The following is an 11,782-nucleotide window of genomic DNA, read 5'->3' on the forward strand; positions in this document are numbered from 1 at the left end:
TCTGAGGGTCTTATTGGGAACATGAACTAATGAAACAACTAGAAAAACAATTCGCCAGAGTGTTTGCCCGTCAGTTTAAAGGTTTGGTCGGAGCTCACAGAACACTCAAACTGAAAGCAATGATTGATTGATTACGTGACCACATTTCATAAATCATAAAAACAAATAGCATGACGTTGTATTAAATATGTTTCTGAAACAACTCGGACCTGTGCCCTTATAATGTGAATAACTATAAAGTGTTCATGCATAAGACTGTGACTTGATATTTAAAGTTTATGTGTATTTTCGTTGGGAGAAAGAAAAACACGACTTTTTTCAGATTTTATTACTTTTAATTAACATACTAGAGCGTGATCTAGGGTATTCTGGAGTGGTGCTTTGTTTAACAATGAAATTGAAAGGGTAACACCCTCTCCTTGTAAATAATGGTCAATAAATCACTTAGTTGTTGCAACTTGGTCAGCTTGGTGGTAATTTTTAATGGTTCCATGTTTTTAAGATATACTGTTTTCTGAGATTGATCAGTTTGAAACTATAAAAGGTGTCTTTGGCCGAAGGTCAATTAGATAAATCCATTTCACTTCAATGTCCTCTAGAAATAGTCAGAGTTTTTTAAATATATTTTTAATAAATTGCACCTAATTCAAACACATTGCACCTAATACTGCCTTTTTCCATTTTAGATAGTTAATTAATTTCATTTTATTGAACTTTAACAGTTTCACAAATAAATCAGGAACATTCAAGAATCCACTATTCGGACAAACATTAAAATATCCACTCAAATCAAAAAACAATGGAACGTATAAAAAAATAAAAATTACGCAATTATTTACTCTATACTAACTTATTGGCTAAAAAATAGGCTTCTTATTTCTTTTACTGCTTGAAAGAATTCGTAATAAAAACAAACCTATTTGAACATTTACGAAATAATTTTATTTTTTAATACTTTTGTTTATTTGAAATAATAAATAGAAACATATAAAAATACGAACAGGAATGCCAGATGACGGTTCCAGTACTTCCAGTTATTTTAAATTGGGTGCATACCTTATTTAACGAGGTGACACTCCGTTTTAGTGACGAACTTGAAACTGAAACATCAAAATAAGGAATGTTAATTTTTATATCTTTTATTACTTCTGATAGATGTACATACTGATATACCTACCATATATCTATACCTACACGGTACAAGTGGTAGATAATAATATACGTACATTTTATTTACAAGTAGGTGTATTTCTCTTTATCATTATCTTGGAAAGCTATGAACTTTTTTCCCAACAGATGCACATTTTATGCAGATAATTGGAAAACAACCTAAAAAAGTAAAAATTTAGCTAAAAACAATCAATATCCAACTGACTGAATCCAAGACACTACCGAGGAGGCGCGAAAAGGTTGATTTTAAATAAAACAGCCTGGTAGTTATACTTCATGCAATATGCAATACATAGGATATGGATGGAATGAATAAGGAATACCCTTAATATTTCAATGCATAAATGGGAAGGAACAAATAATGACAAAAATGATCTGGAATCTAGACTATTTATTCCAGACCGGTGTTTTCCAGATGATGAATCAGTAGCTATCAATAATGATATCAATATCAACAATGATGCCAATATCAAATATGGCAACATCATCAAAGACAGTACATAATTTTAAACTTTTTTTTAATTGGATGTCTAATGCTATCTATTCCTTTATCTATGCAACATATTCGATTCCTATTTAAGTACATATCTACTAATTCTGCCCCCTTCTTTGCTTCACAATTGAGAAAGATTTCATTTAGGCCCTGGATGAGGTAGAAAAAAGTTGTACCCAGTACAGTCTGAAAAATTAAAATTAATCTGGTTAAGCTGCTGTAATGAAATGAAGATGTCTGGATTTTCTGGCCCATGAGCCCTTTGTCTATTTTTACTAGCAAATCCCCGTTGGAAATAATTTCCGAGTTTTACTCTTAACTTTGTGAGATTCCCTTTAAAAAAAAAAAAAAAAAAAAAAAAAAAAAAAAAAGGAAGGGGGGGTTGGTTTTTTTTTTATCTAGGGTATTCTGGAGTGCTGCTTTGTTTAACAATGACATTGAAAGGGTAACACCCTCTCCTTGTAAAGAATGGTCAATAAATCACTTAGTTGTTGCAACTTGGTCAGATTGGTGGTAATTTTTAATGGTTCCATGTTTTTAAGTTATAGGTACTGTTTTCTGAGATTGATCAGTTTGAAACTATAAAAGGTGTCTTTGGCCGAAGGTCAATTAGATAAATCCATTTCACTTCAATGTCCTCTAGGGATAGTCAGTTTTCAAATATATTTTTAATAAATTGCACCTAATTCAAACACATTGCACCTAATACTGCCTTTTTCCATTTTAGATAGTTAATTAATTTCATTTTATTGAACTTTAACAGTTTCAGAAATAAATCAGGAACATTCAAGAATCCACTATTCGGACAAACATTAAAATATCCACTCAAATCAAAAAAAAAATGGAACGTATAAAAAATAAAAATTACGCAATTATTTACTCTATACTAACTTATTGGCTAAAAAATAGGCTTCTTATTTCTTTTACTGCTTGAAAGAATTCGTAATAAAAACAAACCTATTTGAACATTTACGAAATAATTTTATTTTTTAATACTTTTGTTTCTTTATTTGAAATAATAAATAGAAACATATAAAAATACGAAGAGGAATGCCAGATGACTGTTCCAGTACTTCCAGTTATTTTAAATTGGGTGCATACCTTATTTAACGAGGTGACACTCCGTTTTAGTGACGAACTTGAAACTGAAACATCAAAATAAGGAATGTTAATTTTGATATCTTTTATTACTTCTGATAGATGTACATACTGATATACCATCTATCTATACCTACACGGTACAAGTGGTAGATATAATATACGTACATTTTATTTACAAGTAGGTGTATTTCTCTTTATCATTATCTTGGAAAGCTATGAACTTTTTTCCCAACAGATGCACATTTTATGCGGATAATGGGGCACAACCAAATGAAAATTTTTTTCGAGATAGAGTCCTATTCCGATGTAAAAGTACCCAAAAAGTGCATTGGCGCACTCATCTGGTGCATTCAGCAGTTTTGTTGAAGCTTGTGATGTTTGTTGTGTCTCTGCGGGTGACTGATCTGGATAACAAGTACATGAAACCATTGAAATATTGAATGTCCAGTCTGTGTACACTTGTGTCTTCATTTACACTCTCTATACTTTCGTGGAAGAGCTGCTATAAACACTTACAACTTACATCTACATACCTGAACGCACATTAATAATTCCTCATTTTATAGTACCTAAAAATCCTCATTTCAGATTGGAGTATTCCGTTGATAATCTTCATTGTCCACAAAACTCGCAAAAGTGTTGTCCAGAAAAATAACCAATCATGACATAGACAGACCACATACTTATAACTTTTGTGATGGAGTACGAAGTTTTCTCTGGAGCAGAGCTTTGGTCTTGAATTCACCCATTCACATTCTCTAACTCATTTTCTTTTTTTGTTTGGTTTGCAGGATCTCCGCCCAGTCCCGCCATCTCCTATAGTAATCTAGAATACTCAATAGAGACCACGATAACACCTGTGTTCTTAATCCTCATTTCAGAATGGAGTATTCCGTTTTTAACCTTCATTCTCCACAAAACTCGCAAAAGTGTTGTCCAGAAAAATCAGAAAAATAACCAATCATGACATAGACGGACCACATACCTATAACTTTTGTGATGGAGTACGAGTTTTCTTTGGAGCAGAGCTTTGGTCTTGAATTCACCCTTCACATTCTCTAACCCATTTTCTTGTTCCGTTTGGTTTGCAGGATCTCCGCCCAGTCCCGCCATCTCCTATAGTAATCTAGAATACTCAATAGAGACCACGATAACACCTGTGTTCTGTTTAATCTAGAATCTGGTGCATTCAGCAGTTTTGTTGAAGCTTGTGATGTTTGTTGTGTCTCTGCGGGTAACTGATCTGGATAACAAGTACATGAAACCATTGAATTATTGAATGTCCAGTCTGTGTACACTTGTGTCTTCATTTACACTCTTATCTATACTTTCCTTGAAGAGCTGCTATAAACACTTACAACTTACATCTACATACCTGAACGCACATTAATAATTCCTCATTTTATAGTACCTAATAATCCTCATTTCAGAATGGAGTATTCCGTTTTTAACCTTCATTCTCCACAAAACTCGCAAAAGTGTTGTCCAGAAAAATCAGAAAAATAACCAATCATGACATAGACGGACCACATACCTATAACTTTTGTGATGGAGTACGAGTTTTCTTTGGAGCAGAGCTTTGGTCTTGAATTCACCCTTCACATTCTCTAACCCATTTTCTTGTTCCGTTTGGTTTGCAGGATCTCCGCCCAGTCCCGCCATCTCCTATAGTAATCTAGAATACTCAATAGAGACCACGATAACACCTGTGTTCTCAACGTTGGGCAAACAATTCCGAGTGGTGACCAACGACACTGTGGTGTTGCCGTGTGAAGTGGTCAATGCAGGTAAGAATGATATTACAGTCGAACCTGGATAAAGAGGACTCGGATAAAGAGTAAAACTGGATAAAGAGGAAAAAAATCGTGGTCCCTTCATTTTTGACCCAAAAACCTGGTTAAACAGCAAAATCGAGCCTCTATAAAGAGCAATGATTTTTTCCGGAAAAATCACGTGTTTGCAGTCACGAGCCTCTATAAAGAGCAATTTTGTTTTTCTGGACCTCTATAAAGAGCAATTTGTAGAAACTTGTCGTATTCTGTCGAGAGCGGTTTGTTTTTCTACCCTTAGAACCTCTCTAAAGAGTAGATTATTTAAAGAGCAAACCTCTATAAAGGGCAAAATATTGCCGGTCCCTTGGATTGCTCTTTATCCAGGTTCGACTGTATATTGAATATTGATAGATTGGCAATCAATAACATTATCTATGTAAGCTACGGGAAACAGGGGCTTACAATGTTATAGCATGGTAAGCGATAGGTCAATGCAGGTAAGAATAATTATCTCTTTAGAGGGCGTTATCTCCGCGTAAACTAAAGGGCTGCCCAGACATAATCGACCGCCGTCAATCGATGTTATTCCACATCGATCGACGGCCGTGGACTATGTGTGGACACAAAGTCACAAAGAGAAGCAGCGCTTACAGTGCTAAAGCGTGGTATTAAGGGTGAGTCAGTTCCCTACGTATGCAACAGGCTTTTTCTTTTTGAGATGTATCCTAAGAAGATTTTCGGCCTCTGCTTGGTACCTATTCAAGGGGAATTCATCTTAACACAACACAGAAAGAACGATGTGTTTTGATAAAACATCAGGAATAGAACCTAATTTTAGAATGATTATCCTAAAGCTGAAGCACCCACACCCGTCAGTGACCTATCAAACATCTAATTGACAAGGCCAAAATTTTGCCAAAAAAAGAAAAGAAATTGTGATGGATCTTAAATTTCAACTCAGAATTAATTAAAAAAGTTTCATTTGGCCTTGGAATTAGAAATATTGAAATCGTATTAAAAGAAGACTTTTTATTTTTAGAGAAGAGGCCAATATTTGGTTAACCTCTCCCCCTTCTTTTTAAAGCTCTTTTAAAAGGTTCGTTCTTGGAACGGTTGGCTCCTATCCTGTCTTCCTTCTCTGTTCCCTTTGGACGATAAGACCATAGCAGTTACAGTTCCCTCTATCAAACGTCTTAAATGAGAAAACTTTGATCGCCACTTTTTTTGACTTTCATTCTTTCAGTCTTCTTTCTTGTCGCTTGAATCTCATTTAATTCAAACATTTCCCGGTTTTCACTATATCCATTTCCCGGTTTATTTTCAGGGAACTACGTCCTCGCGTGGAAGAAGGGCATTGCTATCCTGACGGCCGGCGGTACCAAGGTAACGCCGGACAAGCGGATACGTCTAGTCGACGGCTACAATCTGGAGATCCGAGACATCCAAACCAAGGACGCCGGTAACTATGTGTGCCACATCGCAACCATGGAACCGCGCGAGATTACACACACCGTGGAAATTCTGGGTAAGTCCTATAAAAAGAAAATGCCTTCTTTTATATAGGTACAATATTACAGTCGAACCTGGATATAAGAGTATCGACGGGACCACCATTTTTTTCTCTTATATATCCAGGTTTCCACTAAATCCAGTTTCTCGTATATCGAGGATCTTTTCTCTAATATCCAGGTTCGACTGTACAAGTACATATGTGGGTATATCTTTTTACTTTCCTTTCGTTTTTCTATAAAAAAAAAGTATTCAAGGTCAGTTTTTAGCGCCAAAACCCCGTTTTGAACCTTCTAAAAAGTACGATTTGAGGCTTGGGTATAGGGGTAAACAGCCCTAAAAGAGGTGTTAAGCTTATACGAATCTACCAGTGGTTTCCCACTGGGAGTTAATGATGAAGGAGAAAAAAAAAGTTGGCCTTTGATCAAGAAGAAAACCTGGGAGAAACGATTTTGTACACAGAAAAACATTGATTTTCAAAATATATGTAGGTATCCTTTGATTGAAACTGGTTAGGTAACACTCCTAAAATTGAAGCGTTTAAAAAGAAAAATGTCTGCAGTAATATATCGGCCTAAGATAAGGAGACGTTTCTATGAAAAAGCTCTTCCACCCAACTCCACGCCATCTCGGATATGGTTGATTGCCTTGTTAGCGCGAAAGCATCGTAAACTTTTCTAGGAGAAATGGGTTCAAATTAGAGCGAAAAACGAGAGCGCGATAAGAAATATGTGGGCTATAAAAATACAGAGAAAGTGTATTTCATAAGGAGGAGAGGGAAAGTGGGAAGAAAAATAATAGAGAAATCATAAATCTGAACAAATAATAAGACCATACATAATGTTCCAAGAACGGCAAGAGTGAGAAAGCTAGAAATGAGAAAGAAAATAACATAAAAAAAGCGAACTACCTACATAAAAAGGTCAGTCTGTAAGTTTGGGATAAAAAAAATAATAATAATAATAAGAAGAAGTAATAAACCAGGGGAAAATAAAATAAAAGAATCAGTACTAAAAATAAACCAAATTTTTTTAGCTCTTTTTTTTTCTTTTCTTTTTTTTTAAGGGTATTTCGAACTTTTATCTCTGCCATTTGGTCTGACAACTTCATATTGTAGTTGAGAAACATAATCTGATACTGTCAAAAATCTTCCAACAAAAACTGTGAGGATAAAATTTCATTCCTTTGTCAGTTCTCAAACCCTCACCCTCCCGCTTTCCAGTCGACCATGTAACCACTGTGACAACCGAGTCCATACGTTTTTTATACACAATCCACAAGTATAAGCTCCCGTATAATTCGTATGAGTATAAAACTCTCAAAGCTTGTTTACTTTTTGACCTGGTGCGCTTTTTTGTGAACTGAATTGAGAGAGATAAAAACCTCGTGATGTAATAAAAGAGAGAGAGAAAGAGAAAACCAGAAAAAGGATAAAAGAAAAGAAGAAGAAGAAAAAGGAAGGGAAGGAGAAGAGAAAGAGAGGGAGGAAGATAAAGAGGAATAGAAGTAGATAAAGGATGAGAAAGATGAAGGACGAAAATGCTCGAGTATTTTGAACCAAAAATGGATCTTCTTATTGGTTCAAAAAAATGGTAACATTGCGAATTTACGAACCAATAATAATTGGAAGGCAAGTAAATAAATAGGAAAGGATAGGTAGGTATGTATAATAATAAGAAGGTTATGTATGTACATAGTCAGGTATATAGGGTAGGTTATGTATGTACATAGTATGTAAATAGGGGAGGTTATGGTTTAATTCGTATGAGTATAAAACTCTCAAAGCTTGTTTACTTTTTGACCTGGTGCGCTTTTCTGTGAACTGAATTGAGAGAGATAAAAACCTCGTGATGTAATAAAAGAGAGAGAGAAAGAGAGAGAGAGAGAGAAAACCAGAAAAAGGATAAAAGAAAAGAAGAAGAAGAAAAAGGAAGAGAAGGAGAAGAGAAAGAGAGGGAGGAAGATATAGAGGAATAGAAGTTATAGAAGTAGATAAAGGATGAGAAAGAAGAAGGACGAAAATGCTCGAGTATTTTGAACCAAAAATGGATCTTCTTATTGGTTCAAAAAACTGGTACCTAACATTGCAAATTTACGAACCAATAATAATTGGAAGGCAAGTAAATAAATAGGAAAGGATAGGTAGTTATGTATAATAATAAGAAGGTTATGTATGTACATAGGTAGGTATATAGGGATGTAAATAAAATGATATGTTGCCAAGATATAGGTCCAGGGGGATACTTGAGCTGATAATTGGACAGGAAGAAATAAATCAACTCTACTCTCTCCCTCCCTCCCTCTTTACCTCCTTCTATCTCTCTTCCTCCCTCCCTCTTTACCTCCTTCTATCTCTCTTCCTCTCTCCCTCCCTCTTTACCTCCTTCTATCTCTCTTCCTCCCTGCTCTATGTTAGAAGAGTATAGGAGGATTAGGAAAGAGAGAGAGAGAGGGGGGGAAAGGGAGAGGGAGAGAGAGAGAGAGAGAGGGAGAGAGAGAGAGAGCTTCCCGGCTCTTCCTTCCTAATATCTACGGATGTACCTGTAGAATTTTACCTCACTGCTTATAACAAGGTAAGTAGGTAAGTATTACCTATACGTGTACCTAACTTTGTGCATACTCACTTATGAGGAATGTAGATTTGTAGGTAATCGTACATCATTGATCAATGATCATACAAATTACGATACTTTCTGAACTCTTTGTAAAATTTGTAACAAAAGAAATGAGAAAAAATGTGCTCGAGATGTAAAAATACCTAATTCCCAATACTAGCTCCTAAAAAAAAAAAAAAAAAAAAAAAAAAAAAGGTCTCCCACCTCTCTCTCTGTCTCTCTCTCCCTCTCTTCATCATGCTAATCTTTATACATTCTGGTCTACGCCACAATTTATCCTCTCACTCTCTCCCTCATATTTCTTCTCTCTCCCTCTCTTTCTTTTTCATGGGATTCAGATAGGTAGGTACTTATAGTAACCAAACTGTCTGGTCTGCTCGACTAAAATTAGTTTTAAAATGTGGTTACTGTATAAAACCACCTGTCTGTAGTTCTCTCTCTTTCTTTTTCTCTCTCTCTCTCTCTCTCTTTCTGTCTTTCTTGCTATCTCTCTCTCTTTCTGTCTCTTTTTCTCTCTCTTTATCTCTCTCTTTCTGTCTCTTTTTCTTGCTCTCTCTCTTTCTCTCTCTTTCTTTCTTTCTTTCTTTACCATTGGCCCTCTCTTTCAGACTTTCTCTTTCTCTCTTTTATACTTTCTCTCTCTCTCTTTTGTTCTTTTTTCTCTCTCTCTCTCTCTCTCTCTCTTCTTTTCTTCTCTCACTAATCTTTGTATAAATTCTGGTCTTACGCGTCTTTACCATTGACCCTCTCTTTCAGACTTTCTCTTTCTCTCTTATATACTTTCTCTATCTCTCTTTTGTTCTTTTTTCTCTCTCTCTCTTTTCTTCTCTCACTAATCTTTGTATAAATTCTGGTCTTACGCCGTAATTCATCCTTTCTCTCTATCACTTTCTCTTTCTTCCATTCCCTCTTTCTTTCTTCTTTCTTTTTATGGCTTTCTTTCTTTCTCATCCGTGAAAAAAGAAAGGTCGGACATATTTTCTTTCTTTTTTTTTTTACATGGGTAGTTTTATTACCTAAGTAGATACCTGCCTAAAATGATGAATATTGATAGAGCGACTAGGTATATTCATGTACCTAAATATTCTGTCGTTCGTAGTCCAATCGCAAAAAAAAAAAAAAAAAAAAAAAAACGGGGGGGTTTTTCCCCCCCGGGTTTTTTTTTAAATTAAAAAACGACACTGTGGTGTTGCCGTGTGAAGTGGTCAATGCAGGTAAGGATGATATTATACTGATAGATTGGCAATCAATAACATTATCCATGTCAGCTACGGGAAACAGGGGCTTACAATGTTATAGCATGCTAGGCGATAGGTCAATGCAGGTAAGGCTTTTTCTTTTTGAGATGGATCCTAAGAAGATTTTCGGCCTCTGCTTGGTACCTATTCAAGGGGAATTCATCTTAGCACAACGCAGAAAGAACGATGTATTTTGATAAAACATCAGGAATAGAACCTAATTTTAGAATGACTATCCTAAAGCTGAAGCACCCACACCCGTCAGTGACCTATCAAACATCTAATTCCTTCCTTTACCTCCTTCCATATCTCCCATTCTCTCACTCCCTTTCTTTCTCTCTCTCTCTCTCTTTTCCTTTATCTCTCTCCTTTTCCCTCTAAATTTCCCATTCTCTCCTTTTCTTTGTCCTTCTCTCTTTCTTTCCTTCTCTGTCTACCTCCCTAATCCTCTCTCTCTCTCTCTCTTACGTCTTATTTTCTTTCCCCATCTCTCTCTCACAGGATAAGAATTCAAAACATTAGCACACATGATAAATGGTGTTTTTTCCTCTCTCCTTCTCTCTCTCATACACACTTTTGAAGAGAGAGAGAGAGAGAGAGAGAGAGAGAGAGAGAGAGAGGGAGAATTGAATTGAATTTTTTTTTTTTTTGAATTGAATATATGATTTTTATTTTTCCAAAATTATTTACAATAAAAAGATCTCCTAGGATTCTGCAACCTTAGGACAGAACCAAGAGAGAGAGAGAGAGGAAATAATAGCGACGCGACGACTAGAATGCTCTCTTCTATGTGACAGAATATCAGATCATATAGCTTTCTCTCTCTGTGTCTCTGTCTCTCTCTCCTTCCTCTCTCTCTCTCTGTCTCTCTCTCTCTCCTTCCTCTCTCTCTCTCTCTCTCCTCCTCCTATTTTTTTCTGTCTCATTTCATATCTCTGTCCTCAATAGTTATATGGAGACAGAAAAAGATGATAATAATTATGAGGAAAGAGAGAGAGAGAGAGAGAGCAAGAAGGAAAAGAAAAGGGAAAAAGTTTGCGTAATATTGTTAGTTCAACTTTCAACCAAAAACTCAACAACAATACGATTGGCAATTTGGCAAGGAGTAAATGAATTTTGATACCAAAAACCCCAGATATCAGTTTTTTCTTTCTCTGCATTTTTCTTCTAGAGAGAGAGAGAGAGAGAGAGAGAGAGAGAGAGAGAGAGAGAGAGGGAGAGGGAAAAGAAAAGGGAAAAAAGTTTGCGTAATATTGTTGGTTCAACTTTCAACCAAAAACTCAACAACAATACGATTGGCAATTTGGCAAGCAGTAAATGAATTTTGATACCAAAAACCCCAGATATCAGTTTTTTTCTCTGCATTTTTCTTCTTCTTCTTCTTCTTCTTCTTCTTCTTCTTCTTCCTTTCTTTCCTTCCCTTACTTTCCTGGCGGGTTAATTGATTTTCCAATCGGTATAAAATAAAGAATAAAAAGAGAAAGTAAACTAAAGAACCGGGTCAATATAAACACAATTTTAAGCAAATCGCTCCAAGATGGTGAAGAAAATTTCAATTCTTTTAATTTTTTTTCCTTCGAGATTTTTAATGAAAAAAGTTTCCAATTTATTTAATTCATTTATTTCTTATCCCTTTTGGCCTCTTTATTTTCTACAAATTTTTGCAATTATAAATGTTTTTTTTTTTTTTTTTTTTTTTTTTTTTTTTTTTTTTCCCCCCCTTTTTTTTTTACCATACTTATTCAGACATACCTACATCTATTTATTTATGTACCTATTTATCATAATATATTTCGACAGTAATATTAGGTTGATACTGAATTTCATTACAACTACAAAAAATATGTATCTAGGTATGTTAGGTACAACTATAACATTATGTAT

At 35.2% G+C, this 11,782-nt stretch overlaps 1 protein-coding gene across 1 annotated transcript in view; it reads left to right on the plus strand.

The window, feature by feature from the left end:
• The window catches only part of LOC103512344 (lachesin-like), a gene marked incomplete in the record, with an annotated part of 37,368 nt that overhangs the window by 4,160 nt on the left and 21,426 nt on the right, over positions 1–11,782 (plus strand). Inside the window, 2 exon segments of the mRNA XM_026825845.1 lie at positions 4,418–4,551; positions 5,861–6,061. Coding sequence (XP_026681646.1) covers positions 4,418–4,551; positions 5,861–6,061 — 335 coding nt within the window.

Source organism: Diaphorina citri, unplaced genomic scaffold, assembly GCF_000475195.1.
Source record: "Diaphorina citri unplaced genomic scaffold, Diaci psyllid genome assembly version 1.1 scaffold827, whole genome shotgun sequence".
In the NCBI taxonomy this organism is placed as follows: Eukaryota; Metazoa; Arthropoda; class Insecta; order Hemiptera; family Psyllidae; genus Diaphorina; species Diaphorina citri.